Below are 22,240 nucleotides of genomic sequence, written 5' to 3' on the forward strand. Positions count from 1 at the left end.
TATGGTGTGTGTGTGTGTGTGTGTGTGTGTGTGTGTGTGTGTATATTAAAGGTGTGATGATACATGTATTTGTATTGAACTAATTAAGTACGTACCGTAAATGCCTGAAGTGTTACACGTAAACATTGACGTGCACTTCATCTACCGCGCGCAAGCACACGGAGTCCCTGCTCCACACAGAGAACTGAAGTAATGTTATAACATTTTCTTGAGATTTCCTCGCGTGTCCAGCCGGGATCACATGGACGCTGTGGTCAATGAGACGTTAATGAGGTGCTGTGACCTTTTCGACTTGCACCAAGACAGAGAACCGGTGGAGAAATATATATATACACACACACACACACACAGTTGTATGCAAAAGTTTGGGCACCCCTGATAATTTTCATGATTTTCCTTTATAAATCATTGGTTGTCTGGATCAGAAATTTTAGTTAAATATATCATATAGCAGAGGAACACACTGATATTTGAGAAGTGAAATGAAGATTCTAGTATTTACAGAAAGTGTGCAATAATTATTTAAACAAAATTGGGCAGGTGCATAAATTTGGGCACTCTTGACATTTTATTGATTTGCATACATTTAGCACTAATTATTGGAACACAAAATTGGTTTGGTAAGCTCATTGACCCTTGACCCTCCTTACACAGGTGAATCCAGTCATGAGAAAGGGTATTTAAGGTGGCCATTTGCAAATGTTTCCCCTCTTTGCATCTCTTCTAATGAGTGGCAACATGGGAGCCTTGAAACAACTCTCAAATGACCTGAAAACAAAGATTATTCAACATCATGGTTTAGGGGAAGGATACAAAAAGTTATCTCAGCGATTTCAGCTGTCAGTTTCCACTGTGACGAAGATAGTGAGGAAATGGAAGACTGCAGGCACAGTACTAGTTAAGGCCTGAAGTGGCAGGCCAAGAAAAATCTCAGACAAGCTGAATCCAAGGTTTGTGAGAACAGTCACAGTTAACCCACAGACCTGTTCCAAAGACCTACAACATGATCTAGCTACACATAGTGTCCAATGACCCTAAACACAGCTCCAAATCTACTAAGGCATTCATGTAGAGGAACAACAACGTTCTGGAATGACCATCTCAGTCCCCAGACCTGAATATTATTGAAAATCTGTGGTGATTTTAAGCGGGCTGTCCTTGCTCGGAAACCAACAAACCTCAAATGTTTTGTAAACATGAATGGTCCAAAATACCTTCAACCAGAATCCAGACTCTCATTGGAAGCTACAGAAAGCATTTAGAGGCTATTTCTTCAAAAGGAGGATCTTCTAAATATTGATGTTTTTTTTTTTTTTTTCTGTTGGGGTGCCCAAATTTATGCACCTGCCTAATTTTGTTTAAAGAATTATTGCACACTTGCTGTAAAGCCGATAAACTTCATTTCACTTCTCAAATATGACTGTCTGTACCACGGTTCTTGCTTAAGCTTAGAATGCATGACTTTACACGGAGCAACAACGTCCACAACCCCAGAGCAAGTGGAACTAAAAGAGTTCATCATCTCCTCTGTGTCAAATACAGCGGATTCTAACAAATTCTGCTCAAATGCACTAAAAAAGAATAAAAGCAGCAGCGGTGTCAGGCTTAACAACACGCCCATGACACACGACAGGCATCGTCATGTCAATGTCAAGACTAAAATCAAACATGACAGGGCTGTGGTCATAGAACACAGCATCACCAATATCATAATTTTGGACAGAAAAACCAAAAGATAAAATGATGTCCAGTGTGTTTCTGTGCACTTGTGTACTGCCAGTGACATGCTGTGTCAAATTGAAAGCTGCTACAGATATTTGCAAATTAAAAAAAAAAAAAAAAAAAATCAGAAATCACGTGCATAAGTTTTCACAGCCTTTGCCATGAAGCTCAAAATTGAGCTCAGGTGCATCCTGTTTCTACTGATCATTCTTGAGATGTTTCTACAGCTTAATTGGAGTCCACCTGGGGTAAAGTAAATTGATTGGACATCGGGGAAGAAGGTCCTTAGCCAGGGAGGTGACCAAGACCCCGATGGTCACTCTGTCAGAGCTCCAGCATTCCTCTGTGGACAGTGGACAACGTTCCAGAAGGACAACCATCTTTGCAGCAACTCAGCAATCAGGCCTGTCTGGTAGAGTGGCCATATGGAAGCCACTCCTTAGCAGTGTTGGGAATAATGGCGTTTAAGTATAACGGAGTTACTTACGGCACTGCTTGTTCAGTAACGGAGTAATCTAATTAATTACTTTTTCTGTCGTTGAAACGCCGTTACCGTTACTAAGGTGTAAGGTGGCGCGTTACTGTATTTCCTCACGGCCGGCGCCACAGCCCCTGGCACAGACCCAGGGCTCTGCCGCTTACTGAGCTGACACAAGGGGAGACACAGCCGCGTTATATTCCTGCTGAGACCCGTGAGAGTGCGGGCTGATCAATCCGCTCCCAAATGGGCTACAGGTGCGTTTCCTCGCTCCCTGAACCCTGCGAGTGATGGCAATTACAAAGTTTCGCATTTTCAGATGAAAGATAGCACGGCTAAGTCCAGAACAAACTTGGAGGTGAGCTAAACACTGCGTGTCTGTCTTGTGCAGCTGCAGTTTTGACAGGGCCGTTAGTAAGAGGGGGGCTAACTAGACATTTGCTGAGAGCCTTCAGTTAGAAGGGGGCCCCACCAAATGTTTTGTTTTCCCTTAAAAAAAAATGCTCTAAAAGCACAAATGGCATATTTTTGATGTCAACAAGAGTACGAGATAAAAATATTAGTATTCTTTCATACATAACAATTGAAAAATATTTAAATTACTTTGTTTACTAACTAATTACTTTTAAAATGTTGTAACTGAATTACTAACGCAGTTATTTTTTAGCAGAGGTAATTTGTTACTGTAACTAATGATTTTTTTAAAGTAAGATGCCCAACACTGCTCCTTAGTTTGACAAAAGGCACCCGAAGGACTCTCAGACCATGAGAAAAAAATTCTCTGGTCTGAGACAAAGATTTAACTCTTTGGCATGAATGTCAGGTGTCATGTTTGGAGGCAGGAACTTGGAGACTAGACAGGGTTGAGGACAGGATGAATGCAGCAATGGACAAAGACATCCTGGATGAAAAATGGCTCCAGAGCGCTCTTGATCTCAGACTGGGGCAATGGTTCATCTTTGAGCAGGACAATAATTCAAAGCACACAGCCAAGATATCAAAGGAGTCAGGACAACTCTGTGAATGTCATTGAGTGGCCCAGCCAGAGGCCAGACCTGATACCAATTGAAGATCTCTGGAGAGACCTGAAAATGCCTGTGCACCGACACTCCCCATCAAACCTGACAAGCTTGGGAGGTGCTGCCAAGAGGAATGGACTAAACTGCCCAAAGATAGGTGCGCCAAGCTTGTGGCATCATATTCAAGAAAACCTCAGGCTGTAATTGCTGCCAAAGATGCATCAACAAAGTATTGCGCAAAGGGTGTAAATGCTTATTTATATGTGATTGTTTTTTTTTTTTGTTTTTTTTTTTTTTGTTTTTTTATAAATTTGCAAAAACCTTTTCATGTTGTCATTATGGGGTGTTGTGAGTAGAATTTTGAAGGAAAACAAATGAATTTACTTGTTTTTGGAAAATGGGTGTAACATAACAAAATGTGGAAAAAGTGAAGCGCTGTGAATACTTTGCGGATGCACTGTATGTATGTGTGCGTGAGTGTGAGCCCAGATCTGCATATTTTGAGTAGACACGAGAAATAGGAACGTTAAGAAAATTCAAACTCAGTGTATCCAAAGTGTAACTGAGCTACTGTTTTTTCCTTCACTCACTTTTATCTTCATTTTAACAACTTTGATAAAATAATGTTTAGCAGGCTATCGGAGCCTGTCCAGGGGAAGTTGTTCAGGCCAGCAGATAAGCATCAAACAGCTCTTCTCCCACAAATTGAGTCTTAGAAAAATCATTGCTTTTAATTAAAATAAAAGCCTTAAAGGAGAGCCAGCTGAGCCAAAGCAGCGCAGCTGCTGGTTTTTATGAGCGATGGAGAGAGCAGGATTATGTTGAGTTGGTGTCTTTACTGTTTAACAGACATTGATTCTGTTTTGAATGTGCAGGCTGTCAGGCTGAAGTTACTGCTCACTCCCCTCACTGCCAGTATTTTATGATTTAAGCCAACATCCCATAACTGTCGGTAATGAACACAAAATGCCACCTGAGTCTTTTTGTAAGATTGTAAGGGCCTATATAGAGGTCCATATGTTCCTGGAAACACTAAACTAAAATTTGTCCTGTTGATTGTGTATATTCACATTGATATGTAGTTGATATAAGTTAAAACAGTATTTAATTAAATTTGAAATTTAATTAAATATGGTGCAGCATGGTGGAGTGGTTAGCACTGTTGCCAGACAGCAAGAAGGTCATGAGATTGATAACTACCTGTGGCCTTTCTGTGTGGAGTTTGCATGTTCTCTCCGTGTTTGTGTGGGTTTTGTCTGGGTGCTCCGGGTTGCTCACACATCCAAAGACATGCATGTGACAGCCCTGTCACTCTTGACTATTTAGTCAGCTTATGCCGATGTATGAAAAATATGGTGGCATATGTCTTATAAGTTATTGGTATGTTTTGTGTAAGTTTAGAGCACATTGAAGCACGCTGGTATACATCGTAGTACGATGAGCACGTTGAAAAATTTTGAGCATGCACTATTTTTGATGTATGCCACCATATGGCTCATACGCACCACATACATGGGCCGTAAGTTGTAGGTAAGTTATTCAATTGTTGATACACTTTTCTTGTAAGTTACTTATAAGTTGAAATACATCTATTGATGTATCCATTGATTGGCTGAACAACTGAAAGCTGCAGTCCTCATGTTAACAGTTCAGGCTGTTTCAAATATTAAAACTATTCACACACACAGAGTAAATAAGTCTTTATCTTAGCCTGTTGCGTCGTTTCAGTCGGATTCATCCTCACAGCCTGACGAAAACGTATCCAGATAAAGCGTCCTGATTTTGAGAAACAACGTCTGAAAATACTTAAGTTCCTTGTCGTAGCTGAAGAAACGTAACATTTTAAAAGAAGTCCCTCTGTTTTTTCTGTTCTTGGTGCATTTCTCAACCTGAACCAGAGAACACCGGAGCTTTGTGCCACAACAAGACATTTGAACTTATTTTAAAAGTTGAAAGACTCACTGCGCCTTATTCATTCATGTCAGCATTTATCACAGGGTTCAGTCGATTCTTCAGCAGTCTGCACGCGATGAAAATAAATCCCATGAGCCAACAAGGCAAAAATTAAATTAAAATTACTCTGTTTGGCCTCCATGTGGAGGCTAGAGGCAGCGCAAAAGTGTAAATGGGCTGGGTGATGTGCTTGTCAACATCTACGTGCACTGCCTGCCAAACACAAGGGTTCTGTTGACAGTGGAAATGCAAACCAAGCCACACTTAACTGTTCCGACCTGTACCATACCGGACCACTCGGTGGGAACGGGGTTGTCTGGATCAGAAATTTCAGTTAAATATATCATATAGCAGACAAACACACTGATATTTGAGAAGTGAAATGAAGTTTCTAGTATTTTCAGAAAGTGTGCAATAATTATTTAAACAAATTTGGGCAGGTGCATAAATTTGGGCACCCTTGTCATTTTATTGATTATAATACATGAAGCATTAATTATTGGAACATAAAATTGGTTTTGTAAGCTCATTGACCCTTGACCCTCCTTACACAGGTGAATCCAATCATGAGAAAGGGTATTTAAGGTGGTCATTTGTAAATGTTTCCCCTCTTTGCATCTCTTCTAATGAGTGGCAACATGGGAACCTCTAAACAACTCTCAAATGACCTGAAAACAAAGATTGTTCAACATCATGGTTTAGGGGAAGGATACAAAAAGCTATCTCAGAGATTTCAGCTGTCAGTTTCCACTGTGAGGAAGATAGTGAGGAAATGGAAGATTGCAGGCACAATACTAATTAAGGCCCAAAGTGGCAGACCAAGAAAAATCTCAGATAAGCTGAAGCGAAGGATAGTGAGAACAGTCACAGTCAACCCACAGACCTGTTCCAAAGACCTACAACATGATCTTGCTACAGATAGTGTCTCTGTGCATCATTCAACTATACAGCACACTGTGCACAAAGAGATGCCGTATGAGGCTGTAATGCAGAGGAAACCTTTCCTTTGTACACGCCACAAACAGAGTCGCTTGAGGTATGCTAAAGCACATTTGGACAAGCCAGCTTCATTTTGGAATAAGGTGGTGTGGACTGATGAAAATAAAATTGAGTTATTTGGACATAACGGGCGGTATGCATGGCTGACAAAGAACACAGCTTTCCAAGAAAAACACTTGCTACCTACAGTAAAATTTGGAGGTGGTTTCATCATGCTGTGGGGCTGTGTGGCCAGTGCAGGTACTGGGAATCTTGTTAAAGTTGAGGGTCACATGGATTCCAGTCAATATCAGCAGATTCTTGAGAACAATGTTCATGAATCAGTGACAAAGTTGAAATTGCACTGGGGCATCATCTCCTCTGTGTCAAATACAGTGGATTCTAACAAATTCTGCTCAAATGCACTAAAAAAGAATAAAAGCAGCAGCGGTGTCAGGCTTAACAACACGCCCATGACACACGACAGGCATCGTCATGTCAATGTCAAGACTAAAATCAAACATGACAGGGCTGTGGTCATAGAACACAGCATCACCAACATCATCATTTTGGACAGAAAAACCAAAAGATAAAATAATGTCCAGTGTGTGTCTGTGCACTTGTGTACTGCCAGTGACATGCTGTGTCAAATTGAAAGCTGCTACAGATATTTGCAAATTAAAAAAAAAAAAAATCAGAAATCACGTGCATAAGTTTTCACGGCCTTTGCCATGAAGCTCAAAATTGAGCTCAGGTGCATCCTGTTTCTACTGATCATTCTTGAGATGTTTCTACAGCTTAATTGGAGTCCACCTGGGGTAAAGTAAATTGATTCGACATTATTTGGAAAGGCACACACCTTGTCTACAAACAAGGTCCCACAGTTGACAGTGCATGTCAGAGCACAAACCAAGCATGAATACAAAGGAATTGTCTGTAAACCTCCACAACAGGATTGTCTCGAGGAACAAATCAGGAGAAAGGTACATAAACCTTTCTGCTGCAAGACAGTCAACCCACAGACCTGCTCCAAAGACCTACGGCATGATCTTGCTGCAGATATTGTCTCTGTGCATCATTCAACTATACAGCGCACTTTGCACAAAAAGATGTTGTATGATGCTGTAATGCAGAGTAAGCCTTTTCTGCATACACGCCACAAACAGAGTTGCTTGAGGTATGCTAAAGCACATTTGGACAAGCCAGCTTCATTTTGGAATAAGGTGCTGTGGACTGATGAAACTAAAATTGAGTTATTTGGACATAACAAGGGGCGGTATGCATGGCTGACAAAGAACTCAGCATTCCAAGATAAACACTTGCTACCTACAGTAAAATTTGGAGGTGGTTCCATCATGCTGTGTGGCCAGTGCAGGTACTGGGAATCTTGTTATAGTTGAGGGTCACATGGTTTCCAGTCAGTATCAGCAGATTCTTGAAAACAGTGTTCATGAATCAGTGACAAAGTTGAAGTTGCACCGGGGCTGGATCTTTCAACAAGACAACAACCCTAAACACTGCTCAATCTACTAAGGCATTCATGCAGAGGAACAACTACAACGTTCTGGAATGGCCATCTCAGTCCCCAGATCTGAATATTATTGAAAATCTGTGGTGTGATTTTAAGCGGGCTGTCCATGCTTGGAAATCAACAAACCTGAAAGGTTTTGTAAAGAAGAATTGTCCAAAATACCTACAACCAGAATCCAGACTGTCATTGGAAGCAGTAGGAAGCATTTAAAGGCTGTTGTTTCTGCAAAAGGAGGCTCTACTAAATATTGATGTATTTTTTTTTCTGTTGAGGTGCCCAAATTCATGCGCCTTTTGTTAAGCTGCTGTGTCTTGCTCTGCCCCAGTCTTTGGCCTGAAATCCGGCTGCTGTGTGTGCCTCTGCCCAGTGTCGCTCTGAACAGTCGCTGAAAAAAAAGCTTTGAAGACATTTAGTAACTAGACCATCAAGATTTTTCACTAGTCATTGGTCGAGCAGGGGAAAATATCTATCAATATATCTATCATATATCAATATAGGTCAAAAGTTACTGGTCCATGTCCTCAAACCAGTGGATTTCTCTACCCCTGTCATTTAAATAGTGTATATAATACATTCTTCACTCTAATGGTGTGTGTGTGTGTGTGTGTGTGTGTGTGTGTGTGTGTGTGTGTGTGTGTGTGTGTGTGTGTGTGTGTGTGTGTGTGTGTGTGTGTGTGTGTGTGTGTGTGTGTGTGTGTGTGTGTGTGTGTGTGTGTGTGTTTTATCATCTTTCTGCATGCAGATTTTCTAGGGAGAATGAACAGAGTAAGAATTTCATTGTGTGGTATGACTGCCTGTTTTTACTGTGCACATGACATTATAAAACTGTTAACTCTCTTAACTCCTAAGACTAAGGACTTGGAGTGCATTGAAGAGAGGAAGAGCAGCAAAAAAGCCGAAAAAGAAAAGAAAGTCAAAGAGCGTTGAAAAGGAGAGTTTCTTTGTTCCTGGGTAATTTTAGGAATAAGAATAAGATCATCTTTATTTAACCCAAAGGAAATTATTTTACCAGAATATCAGAACAGTGACAGTAAACAGTGAACAGTTTTAAGACATTTGACATTTGTACAAGGTGTTGGACAATATTGCACACAACTCGGAGGAACTGGAAAACTCCTGTGGTGTTCTATGGTGCACCTTGGTGGTCTCAGTCTGTGGCTGAAGGTGCTCTGATAGGATGTCAGTGTGGCAAGCAGAGAGTGGGAGGTGTTGTCCAGGATGCTGAGCAGTTTCCTCAACATCCTCCTCTCTGACACCTTCACCACAGACTCTCGCCCAACTCCCAGGACAGACCCAGCTCTCCTGATGAGCTTGTTGAGTCTGTTTGTGTCAGCTGCTTTCAGCCTGCTGCCCCAGCACACTACAGTGTAGAAGATGATGCTGGAGACCACCGAGTGGTAAAACATCTGCTACATATTTCTTCATACATTAAAAGATCTGAGCCTCCTGAAGAAGTACAGTTGGCTCTGACCTTTCTTATGCACAGCATCAGTGTTTAAAGTACAGTCTTGTTTGTTGTCTATGTGGCCACCCAGGGACTTATAGTAGGCCACAATGTCCACCTCAGTTCCATTGATGGTAACTGGGTTCGGATGGATCTTCCATCTTCTGAAGTCCACCACCAGCTCCTTTGTCTTTGATACGTTGTTCACCACACTCCTATACTCAGCCTCCTGGTCACTGGCAATCCTGTTGGTGTCTGGGTGTCCTGCAGATTTAGACCAGTTGCCATCACCATTTCAGTGCTCTTATTTCTGGCGAAAGGACAATCCTTAAGTTTGCTCTTGACCTGTTAAGCAATTATTCAAAATTTCTTAGCGATGGGATGGTGCCTGGAGTCACAGTGCTTTGAAATCATGTCACACGAACTGTCAAATACCAAACAATGGTGAGAGTGACAAATTTAAGGAGTGAACTGCCGGTTTACCTTGGCGGTGACGTTCATGTCCCCGGGGTCTTGTCCTACAAGGTTGGATGGTGTCTTTGCAGACGTTATGGAGTCAGGAAATCATTGCACTGAGTTGCATAGGACTGTTGATCTTTGCAAGAGGATGAAGGTCTAACGTGAGCATCCTGGTGAATCTGGTCTAAACAGTATGGTTATGAGCACTGGACACTTGTCAGTGAGGCAAGATGACCTGTTGCTGGGTACTGTTTTCAGTTTCAATTTATTTTCATTTATATAGCGCCAAATAAGAACAATGTTGCCTCAAGGCGCTTCACACAAGTAAGGTATGACCTTACCAACCCCCAGAGCAAGCACACAGGCGACAGTGGTACAGAAAAACTCCCTCTGAGGAAGAAACCTCAAGCAGACCATACTCAAAGGGGTGACCCTCTGCTTGGGCCATGCTACCAACAGAAATTACAAAACAATTCACACTGTATTTGTAGATAAACCTTGGTTACCTCTTTAAAGAATGTTTTGCCAATTAGCTCTTGCTTGCCTCTACTGGTGGTTGGCTCTCACTGCGGTATTGTATCACTTCCTGTTCCGGAGCACAGCGGTGTTTTGCTGTATCTGTTAGCTGTTTAATCTGCGCAGTTAGATTGATCTAGTTAACTAGATAACGATTTGTTTCACAGTGTAATCTTCACGTGCCTTAACTAAAGCACTCCCTCTGCTGAATCACCTCTAAATTATTTACATATTATTCACTTTGTGTGTTTTTAGGAATCCGCTAGCTTAGCGCAGCTACTAGCTCTTAGCCGGTTTAGCATGGCGGCTTCTCCTGTCTCTCCCGCACTTTTCTGCTCTGGGTGTGAAATGTTTAGTTATTCCTCGGCCTCCTTTAGCAGTAACGGTACTTGTAATAAGTGTAGCTTATTCGTAGCTTTGGAGGCCAGGCTGGGCGAATTGGAGACTCGGCTCCGCACCTTAGAAAATCCTACAGCTAGCCAGGCCCCTGTAGTCGGTGCGGACCAAGGTAGCTTAGCTGCCGTTAGTTTCCCTCTGGCAGATCCCGAGCAGCCGGAAAAGCAGGCCGACTGGGTGACTGTGAGGAGGAAGCGTAGTCCTAAACAGAAGCCCCATGTACACCGCCAACCCGTTCACATTTCTAACCGTTTTTCCCCACTCGACGACACACCCGCCGAGGATCAAACTCGGGTAATTGGCGACTCTGTTTTGAGAAATGTGAAGTTAGCGACACCAGCAACTATAGTCAATTGTCTTCCGCGGGCCAGAGCAGGCGACATTGAAGGAAATTTGAAACTGCTGGCTAAGGCTAAGCGTAAATTTGGTAAGATTGTAATTCACGTCGGCAGTAATGACACCCGGTTACGCCAATCGGAGGTCACTAAAATTAACATTGAATCGGTGTGTAACTTTGCAAAAACAATGTCGGACTCTGTAGTTTTCTCTGGGCCCCTCCCCAATCGGACCGGGAGTGACATGTTTAGCCGCATGTTCTCCTTGAATTGCTGGCTGTCTGAGTGGTGTCCAAAAAATGAGGTGGGCTTCATAGATAATTGGCAAAGCTTCTGGGGAAAACCTGGTCTTGTTAGGAGAGACGGCATCCATCCCACTTTGGATGGAGCAGCTCTCATTTCTAGAAATCTGGCCAATTTTCTTAAATCCTCCAAACCGTGACTATCCAGGGTTGGGACCAGGAAGCAGAGTTGTAGTCTTACACACCTCTCTGCAGCTTCTCTCCCCCTGCCATCCCCTCATTACCCCATCCCCGTAGAGACGGTGCCTGCTCCCAGACCACCAATAACCAGCAAAAATCTATTTAAGCATAAAAATTCAAAAAGAAAAAAGAATATAGCACCTTCAACTGCACCACAGACTAAAACAGTTAAATGTGGTCTATTAAACATTAGGTCTCTCTCTTCTAAGTCCCTGTTAGTAAATGATATAATAATTGATCAACATATTGATTTATTCTGCCTTACAGAAACCTGGTTACAGCAGGATGAATATGTTAGTTTAAATGAGTCAACACCACCGAGTCACACTAACTGCCAGAACGCTCGTAGCACGGGCCGAGGCGGAGGATTAGCAGCAATCTTCCATTCCAGCTTATTAATTAATCAAAAACCCAGACAGAGCTTTAATTCATTTGAAAGCTTGACTCTTAGTCTTGTCCATCCAAATTGGAAGTCCCAAAAACCAGTTTTATTTGTTATTATCTATCGTCCACCTGGTCGTTACCGTGAGTTTCTCTGTGAATTTTCAGACCTTTTGTCTGACTTAGTGCTTAGCTCAGATAAGATAATTATAGTGGGCGATTTTAACATCCACACAGATGCTGAGAATGACAGCCTCAACACTGCATTTAATCTATTATTAGACTCAATTGGCTTTGCTCAAAATGTAAATGAGTCCACCCACCACTTTAATCATATCTTAGATCTTGTTCTGACTTATGGTATGGAAATTGAAGACTTAACAGTATTCCCTGAAAACTCCCTTCTGTCTGATCATTTCTTAATAACATTTACATTTACTCTGATGGACTACCCAGCAGTGGGGAGTAAGTTTCATTACACTAGAAGTCTTTCAGAAAGCACTGTAACTAGGTTTAAGGATATGATTCCTTCTTTATGTTCTCTAATGCCATATACCAACACAGTGCAGAGTAGCTACCTAAACTCTGTAAGTGAGATAGAGTATCTCGTCAATAGTTTTACATCCTCATTGAAGACAACTTGGGATGCTGTAGCTCCTCTGAAAAAGAGAGCTTTAAATCAGAAGTGCCTGACTCTGTTGTATAACTCACAAACTCGCAGCTTAAAGCAGATAACCTGTATTTTGGAGAGGAAATGGCGTGTCACTAATTTAGAAGATCTTCACCTAGCCTGGAAAAAGAGTCTGTTGCTCTGTAAAAAAGCCCTCCGTAAAGCTAGGACATCTTACTACTCATCACTAATTGAAGAAAATAAGAACAACCCCAGGTTTCTTTTCAGCACTGTAGCCAGGCTGACAAAGAGTCAGAGCTCTATTGAGCCGAGTATTCCTTTAACTTTAACTAGTAATGACTTCATGACTTTCTTTGCTAATAAAATTTTAACTATTAGAGAAAAAATTACTCATAACCATCCCAAAGACATATCGTTATCGTTGGCTGCTTTCAGTGATGCTGGTATTTGGTTAGACTCTTTCTCTCCAATTGTTCTGTCTGAGTTATTTTCATTAGTTACTTCATCCAAACCATCATGTCTATTAGACCCCATTCCTACCAGGCTGCTCAAGGAAGCCCTACCATTATTTAATGCTTCGATCTTAAATATGATCAATCTATCTTTATTAGTTGGCTATGTACCACAGGCTTTTAAGGTGGCAGTAATTAAACCATTACTTAAAAAGCCATCACTTGATCCAGCTATCTTAGCTAATTATAGTCCAATCTCCAACCTTCCTTTTCTCTCAAATATTCTCTCATATTCTCTCATCTCTGTGCTTGTTCTGTTAGACCTCAGTGCTGCTTTTGATACTTTTGACCATAAAATTTTATTACAGAGATTAGAGCATGCCATAGGTATTAAAGGCACTGCGCTGCGGTGGTTTGAATCATATTTATCTAATAGATTACAATTTGTTCATGTAAATGGGGAATCTTCTTCACAGACTAAGGTTAATTATGGAGTTCCACAAGGTTCTGTGCTAGGACCAATTTTATTCACTTTATACATGCTTCCCTTAGGCAGTATTATTAGACGGCATTGCTTAAATTTTCATTGTTACGCAGATGATACCCAGCTTTATCTATCCATGAAGCCAGAGGACGCACACCAATTAGCTAAACTGCAGGATTGTCTTACAGACATAAAGACATGGATGACCTCTAATTTCCTGCTTTTAAACTCAGATAAAACTGAAGTTATTGTACTTGGCCCCACAAATCTTAGAAACATGGTGTCTAACCAGATCCTTACTCTGGATGGCATTACCCTGACCTCTAGTAATACTGTGAGAAATCTTGGAGTCATTTTTGATCAGGATATGTCATTCAATGCGCATATTAAACAAATATGTAGGACTTCTTTTTTGCATTTACGCAATATCTCTAAAATTAGAAAGGTCTTGTCTCAGAGTGATGCTGAAAAACTAATTCATGCATTTATTTCCTCTAGGCTGGACTATTGTAATTCATTATTATCAGGTTGTCCTAAAAGTTCCCTGAAAAGCCTTCAGTTAATTCAAAATGCTGCAGCTAGAGTACTAACGGGGACTAGAAGGAGAAAGCATATCTCACCCGTATTGGCCTCTCTTCATTGGCTTCCTGTTAATTCTAGAATAGAATTTAAAATTCTTCTTCTTACTTATAAGGTTTTGAATAATCAGGTCCCATCTTATCTTAGGGACCTCATAGTACCATATCACCCCAATAGAGCGCTTCGCTCTCAGACTGCAGGCTTACTTGTAGTTCCTAGGGTTTGTAAGAGTAGAATGGGAGGCAGAGCCTTCAGCTTTCTGGCTCCTCTCCTCTGGAACTAGCTCCCAATTCAGATCAGGGAGACAGACACCCTCTCTACTTTTAAGATTAGGCTTAAAACTTTCCTTTTTGCTAAAGCTTATAGTTAGGGCTGGATCAGGTGACCCTGAACCATCCCTTAGTTGTGCTGCTATAGACTTAGACTGCTGGGGGGTTCCCATGATGCACTGAGTGTTTCTTTCTCTTTTTGCTCTGTATGCACCACTCTGCATTTAATCATTAGTGATTGATCTCTGCTCCCCTCCACAGCATGTCTTTTTCCTGGTTCTCTCCCTCAGCCCCAACCAGTCCCAGCAGAAGATTGCCCCTCCCTGAGTCTGGTTCTGCTGGAGGTTTCTTCCTGTTAAAAGGGAGTTTTTCCTTCCCACTGTCGCCAAGTGCTTGCTCACAGGGGGTCGTTTTGACCGTTGGGGTTTTTTACGTAATTATTGTGTGGCCTTGCCTTACAATATAAAGCGCCTTGGGGCAACTGTTTGTTGTGATTTGGCGCTATATAAATAAAATTGATTGATTGATTGAATTAGTTGTTCACATAAAGAGACACAGATTAGGACAAATACTGTGTTGGTCCAAATATAGGCCCGGTCACACGGCACTTAACAAAGGGCAATGAAGCCCAAACGAAAGAAGAAATCTGGACTTTCGTTGGCATTGTTTAACCTTTGCGCAGTTTCATTCCCGTAGCTGTTGCTTTGTTAGGATTTTTAAACTGTTGAAAAATTTGAAGGAATGCTGCAGAAAACCTTAATTCGTCTATTTTTTTTTTTTGCTTTAGTTCTTGACAGTTTGTCGTTGGCTTAGTTTTTGTCACATTTGGTTTGACTTCGTTCGACGAGCTGAATGTTTTCACAGTACAAAAGCTGGTTTGTGAGCGCTGCAGTGGAGGAGCTGCAGCTCCTCCGTGGCAGATCTAGTGTGTGGTGTGGGGCTTCTGTCGCTGCATGTGATGTAGTGAGTGCTGCAGTGGTCATGCCGTGGTGCTGGGTGACCAGGAAGAATTTGTCAGCCTCCTCTGCCAGCGCACAGCAGTCCATGATTGTGGTGTTTTTCCAGTGCTGAGCGCATGAGGAGAGAGTTACTGCACAAAAAATCCTGCAGCATTCTGTCCATGAACTCTGAAGGGCTTGCTGTCCTCCAGCCTCTACAGAGAGAAATGCCTACTGGCCCTTTCAGCGTCTGACATTTCAGAAGTTTTGAGGAAGTGATCCTTGATCACTGTGTATTTGTTTGTGCACTTTCCAGGAGCGTGACCACCGTGTTTCCATGTAGCTGCTGAGTGCCAACAGTAGCGTTAATGGCTGTGTATTTGTTAGCGACAGGGGGCTTTGCAGGACCACGGTCACCCTAGTTTGTTTCCATAGAGCTGACGGCCGTGTATTTCAGAAACACCAGGGACACCAAGGTTTTGAAAAGACAGTCAGTCCCCCCCCCTCCCCCCCCCCCGTACACGCGCATTTCAGGTGGTTAAAATGAGGCATCTTATGAATGTTTAACAGTGCTTCAGTTTTTGTTTTTGTTTTTCTATTTGGAGCAAGATGGAGCGCGCAGCATGTTGTCAGTCTCAACCAGACAGTGAGGATTCTATTGGACGAGGAACCAGAGCAGGCGGATCCACCGACATGCCCACAGATCTCCACAGTGGGTCGCAGAGATGTAGACACACACTGCTCCAGCAGTGGCTCCAGGCGCGTTTCGTTTATTGCGTGGAGATCAGCGTTAGCTTCGGTTTGATTTTGTTCCTCTTTTGTCTCTTTTGCACCCTTGATTCGCAGACTATTTGGTGATAAAGCTCGTTCGTCCACCTTTTCTCAACGATTTGTGACTTTTTTTTTTGTACTTTTTTCCCTACATTCAGGAATCGTTATGTGCTGTGTGACCAGGCCATAAGACAGCCCTAATTCTAAGAGCCTCTTTGCATGTTTTTTTTTTTTGGAGGGGGGGGGCTTTCTGAGCTATTTGGGTGTTTAAAAAAAAAAAAAATTATATATATATATATATATATATATATATATATATATATATATATATATATATATATATTAGAAAAGTATCTGACCTTATTTAAAAAAAAAAAAAAAACCATATGGATTTGAATCACGTGTGCTTGCGTGAGCCAACCTTGAACCTTCATGCGCATGCGTGATTTTTTTCGCGCCTGTCGGTTGCGTCATTCGCCTGTGAGCAGGCTTTGAGTGAGGAGTGGTCCAGCCCTCTCAGCGGATTTTCATTGTCAGGGAAATGGCTGAGAGACTGCCGCTTTGCTTGAGCAAATTTTTTTTAGAAACTGTGAGGCACATCCATGTGGACACCATTCGAGAAATTCAGGTGGTTTTTGGTGAAAATTTTATGGGCTTCAAAGACATTAAGGGATGTTACTGTCCCTTTAAGGATGGCCCACAGCAGCTGTGGGGCGCGCTGCGCTCCAGCTGCCATGGACAGGCTGAGCGACCATTTCATTTCTAAACGGATCGCTCCGTGACCATCGTGTGCAATTTCTCTGGTTATCACAAGAGCTACACATCAACTATTTTCCTGCAGATTTCACTTTTAACAAGAGATTTTGTCATTGAAAGCCGAGCGGATGCTTCGCAGGTCACGATGGATTTGCTGCTGGACTGACACAAAACCACCTCTGTTTTGGTCTCACAGGACGGCTTTGAGATGGCGTTCAGACAGCTGTCGGTGGTTTTTCAGTCGAGTGATTATCCAAGAAATTGTGGACGAGCCTGGACATGCCAGAACATGTTCTGTGACACTTCATCACAGCGTTGGTTTGCCATGGGTGCCGCGATGCGTCTGTCTCAATTTGCCGAAAAAGTGCTGATGTCCACGTCTTTTCACAATTTCTGTGGTAGTCCAGACGACGTCCCGGATAAAACACAGCGTCCACTTTGGAAATGAATGGCACATTCCACTTTTAAAGAGGAGTTTTTGTCATGGAAAGGAGCGGACGCTTCGCGCATCACGATGGCAAGAGAGACAAAGAACACCTCCTTTTCGGAGTGCCAGAAGGACAAGCTGGGACATGCCTTTCAGTGCTTACCAGTCGAGTGAGTATCAGAGAAATTGTGGAGAGCTGGACATGTCCAGCAACGCCAAGTCAAGCACTTGGCGACAGTGGGAAGGAAAAACTCCCTTTTAACAGGAAGAAACCTCCAGCAGAACCAGGCTCAGGGAGGGGCAGTCTTCTGCTGGGACTGGTTGGGGCTGAGGGAGAGAACCAGGAAAAAGACATGCTGTGGAGGGGAGCAGAGATCAATCACTAATGATTAAATGCAGAGTGGTGCATACAGAGCAAAAAGAGAAAGAAACACTCAGTGCATTATGGGAACCCCCCAGCAGTCTAAGTCTATAGCAGCATAACTAAGGGATGGTTCAGGGTCACCTGATCCAGCCCTAACTATAAGCTTTAGCAAAAAGGAAAGTTTTAAGACTAATCTTAAAAGTAGAGAGGGTGTCTGTCTCCCTGATCCGAATTGGGAGCTGGTTCCACAAGAGAGGAGCCTGAAAGCTGAAGGCTCTGCCTCCCATTCTACTCTTACAAACCCTAGGAACTACAAGTAAGCCTGCAGTCTGAGAGCGAAGCGCTCTATTGGGGTGATATGGTACTATGAGGTCCCTAAGATAAGAAGGGACCTGATTATTCAAAACCTTTATAAGTAAGAAGAAGAATTTTAAATTCTATTCTAGAATTAACAGGAAGCCAATGAAGAGAGGCCAATATGAGTGAGATATGCTCTCTCCTTCTAGTCCCCGTCAGTACTCTAGCTGCAGCATTTTGAATTAACTGAAGGCTTTTCAGGGAACTTTTAGGACAACCTGATAATAATGAATTACAATAGTCCAGCCTAGAGGAAATAAATGCATGAATTAGTTTTTCAGCATCACTCTGAGACAAGACCTTTCTAATTTTAGAGATATTGCGTAAATGCAAAAAAGCAGTCTTACATATTTGTTTAATATGCGCTTTGAATGACATATCCTGATCAAAAATGACTCCAAGATTTCTCACAGTATTACTAGAGGTCAGGGTAATGCCATCCAGAGTAAGGATGTGGTTAGACACCATGTTTCTAAGATTTGTGGGGCCAAGTACAATAACTTCAGTTTTAATAGTTCTAATAATACTGCCTAAGGGAAGCATGTATAAAGTGAATAAAATTGGTCCTAGCACAGAACCTTGTGGAACTCCATAATTAAGCTTAGTCTGTGAAGAAGATTCCCCATTTACATGAACAAATTGTAATCTATTAGATAAATATGATTCAAACCACCGCAGCGCAGTGCCTTTAATACCTATGGCATGCTCTTATCTCTGTAATAACATTTTATGGTCAACAGTATCAAAAGCAGCACTGAGGTCTAACAGAACAAGCACAGAGATGAGTCCACTGTCTGAGGCCATAAGAAGATCATTTGTAACCTTCACTAATGCTGTTTCTGTACTATGATGAATTCTAAAACCTGACTGAAACTCTTCAAATAGACCATTCCTCTGCAGATGATCATTTAGCTGTTTTACAACTACCCTTTCAGAATTTTTGAGAGAAAAGGAAGGTTGGAGATTGGCCTATAATTAGCTAAGATAGCTGGGTCAAGTGATGGCTTTTTAAGTAATGGTTTAATTACTGCCACCTTAAAAGCCTGTGGTACATAGCCAACTAATAAAGATAGATTGATCATATTTAAGATCGAAGCATTAAATAATGGTAGGGCTTCCTTGAGCTGCCTGGTAGGAATGGGGTCTAATAAACATGTTGATGGTTTGGATGAAGTAACTAATGAAAATAACTCAGACAGAACAATCTGAGAGAAAGAGTCTAACCAAATACCGGCATCACTGAAAGCAGCCAAAGATAACGATACGTCTTTGGGATGGTTATGAGTAATTTTTTCTCTAATAGTTAAAATTTTATTAGCAAAGAAAGTCATGAAGTCATTACTAGTTAAAGTTAAAGGAATACTCCGCTCAATAGAGCTCTGACTCTTTGTCAGCCTGGCTACAGTGCTGAAAAGAAACCTGGGGTTGTTCTTATTTTCTTCAATTAGTGATGAGTAGAAAGATGTCCTAGCTTTACGGAGGGCTTTTTTATAGAGCAACAGACTCTTTTTCCAGGCTAAGTGAAGATCTTCAAAATTAGTGAGACGCCATTTCCTCTCCAACTTACGGGTTATCTGCTTTAAGCTGCGAGTTTGTGAGTTATACAACAGAGTCAGGCACTTCTGATTTAAAGCTCTCTTTTTCAGAGGAGCTACAGCATCCAAAGTTGTCTTCAATGAGGATGTAAAACTATTGACGAGATACTCTATCTCACTTACAGAGTTTAGGTTGCTACTCTGCACTGTGTTGGTATATGGCATTAGGGAACATAAAGAAGGAAACATATCCTTAAACCTAGTTACAGCGCTTTCTGAAAGACTTCTAGTGTAATGAAACGTATTCCCCACTGCTGGGTAGTCCATCAGAGTAAATGTAAATGTTATTAAGAAATGATCAGACAGAAGGGAGTTTTCAGGGAATACTGTTAAGTCTTCAATTTCCATACCATAAATCAGAACAAGATCTAAGATATGATTAAAGTGGTGGGTGGACTCATTTACATTTTGAGCAAAGCCAATTGAGTCTAATAATAGATTAAATGCAGTGTTGAGGCTGTCATTCTCAGCATCTGTGTGGATGTTAAAATCGCCCACTATAATTATCTTATCTGAGCTAAGCACTAAGTCAGACAAAAGTTCTGAAAATTCACAGAGAAACTCACAGTAACGACCAGGAGGACGATAGATAACAACAAATAAAACTGGTTTTGGGACTTCCAATTTGGATGGACAAGAATAAGAGTCAAGCTTTCAAATGAATTAAAGCTCTGTCTGGGTTTTTGATTAATTAATAAGCTGGAATGGAAGATTGCTGCTAATCCTCCGCCTCGGCCCGTGCTACGAGCGTTCTGGCAGTTAGTGTGACTCGGGGGTGTTGACTCATTTAAACTAACATATTCATCCTGCTGTAACCAGGTTTCTGTAAGGCAGAATAAAGCAATATGTTGATCAATTATTATATTATTTACTAACAGGGACTTAGAAGAGAGAGACCTAATGTTTAATAGACCACATTTAACTGTTTTAGTCTGTGGTGCAGTTGAAGGTGCTATATTATTTTTTCTTTTTGAATTTTTATGCTTAAATAGATTTTTGCTGGTTATTGGTAGTCTGGGAGCAGGCACCGTCTCTACGGGGATGGGGTAATGAGGCGATGGCAGGGGGAGAGAAGCTGCAGAGAGGTGTGTAAGACTACAACTCTGCTTCCTGGTCCCAACCCTGGATAGTCACGGTTTGGAGAATTTAAGAAAATTGGCCAGATTTCTAGAAATGAGAGCTGCTCCATCCAAAGTGGGATGGATGCCGTCTCTCCTAACAAGACCAGGTTTTCCCCAGAAGCTTTGCCAATTATCTATGAAGCCCACCTCATTTTTTGGACACCACTCAGACAGCCAGCAATTCTGTTGTGGATGTATATGATGTAAAAGTGCAAATTTGGCATGCAAAAAGTCTAGGCTTCTTCGAGAAGTATTTCCAGGGTGGGAAGGTTGATTATAAAAAACATTCCTTCTTATATTCAGACCAATACAGTACATCGATTGTGTGAGAGCTGCTACACTGCAGACAGTTGGTGCATTTTTATGAGTGTGAACTGGATGAGAGCAAAAGGGCGCCCATGAAACACCTTTCTGCAGCAGATATTTCACAGCATTTGGGGTTTTTATTAATTTATTTTAAGTGTACACAGTGTCCTTGTCTGTCCACTGGTTCTGGTGACACATCTTGATGAATCTGAATGAAACCTTCCATAGTTGTTCAAAACCTTGTGTAGTCGTTTCCCCGTATTGTTTTGACTTTGGACATGTCATTTGTTCGCAGATGCTCAAAATTTCACGTGTTTAATTATCAATTTTTGTCGCCCCATAAGAATCATCCACATTTGATGAGAAAATAAATAGGCCATCAAGGTTCATGTTGGGGCCGTAACATGCGACGGGTAATTTGGATGTCAATCACTTCTACACATCCTCCATACTGCTGACTTTGACATTAGACTTAACTTATGTTAAATGTATTTTTGATTTTTACATTTCACTCACGCGTACCTCTTTCCTGACTCTACTTCTTGTTTTAGCTTTCCCCCAGAGAGAGGCGAGCTGTGAACTACAATCAGAAGCTGAAGGAAAAGTTCCAGCACCACCCTCAGGTGCGACGCATTGCTCGCCACCGCCATCTACCCAAACCCATCTACCACCAGACCAAGGAGCTGGAAATCATGAAAGAGGCTTGCAGAAAGAAGTGCGTATTTGTTTGTTTTTCTCTCCTTTTAACTGTCATTCCTCATGTAACCTTCTACACTTCCTGTGTGGAGCAGAGTGTGCTGCAAACAAACACTTGAAACTCAGTTGTAACATCAGGTTCTTACTTTTTTCCAGCAGCAGATCAGTGTGTTGGTTGATTAAATTAAAGACCTAATGGGGTGAAGGTTCAATCCATTTAATTGCTGCACTTTAACTCCTTCAGATCTCATCAGCTGTGCTTCCACAGCGTTTTGTCTTTGGGAGCAAGATCAAGATAATAGTTTATAATTGTAATCTGAGATTCAAGAAAGGATTAGTGTCAATTTAAATATCAATTCTTAGAATATTTTTTGCTATATTCTTATACAACCCCTGGCAAAAATGATGGAATCACTGGCCTCGGAGGATGTTCATTCAGTTGTTTAATTTTGTAGAAAAAAGCAGATCACAGACATGACACAAAACTAAAGTCATTTCAAATGGCAACTTTCTGGCTTTAAGAAACACTATAAGAAATCAGGAATAAAAATTGTGGCAGTCAGTAACAGTTACTTTGTTTAGACCAAGCAGAGGGAAAAAAATATGGAATCACTCAATTCTGAGGAAAAAATTATGGAATCATGAAAAACAAAAGAACGCTCCAACACATCACTAGTATTTTGTTGCACCACCTCTGGCTTTTATAACAGCTTGCAGTCTCTGAGGCATGGACTTAATGAGTGACAAACAGTACTCTTCATCAATCTGGCTCCAACTTTCTCTGATTGCTGTTGCCAGAT

At 41.6% G+C, this 22,240-nt stretch overlaps 1 protein-coding gene across 1 annotated transcript in view; it reads left to right on the forward strand.

The window, feature by feature from the left end:
- Window positions 1-22,240, forward strand: part of dcaf13 (ddb1 and cul4 associated factor 13) — a 76,313-nt gene that overhangs the window by 30,699 nt on the left and 23,374 nt on the right. Inside the window, exon 10 of the mRNA XM_034173760.1 lies at window positions 21,296-21,459. Within this exon, the coding sequence (XP_034029651.1) occupies window positions 21,296-21,459 (164 nt within the window). The remainder of the gene's footprint in view (window positions 1-21,295; window positions 21,460-22,240) is intronic.

Source organism: Thalassophryne amazonica, chromosome 7 (assembly GCF_902500255.1).
Source record: "Thalassophryne amazonica chromosome 7, fThaAma1.1, whole genome shotgun sequence".
NCBI classification, from domain to species: domain Eukaryota; kingdom Metazoa; phylum Chordata; class Actinopteri; order Batrachoidiformes; family Batrachoididae; genus Thalassophryne; species Thalassophryne amazonica.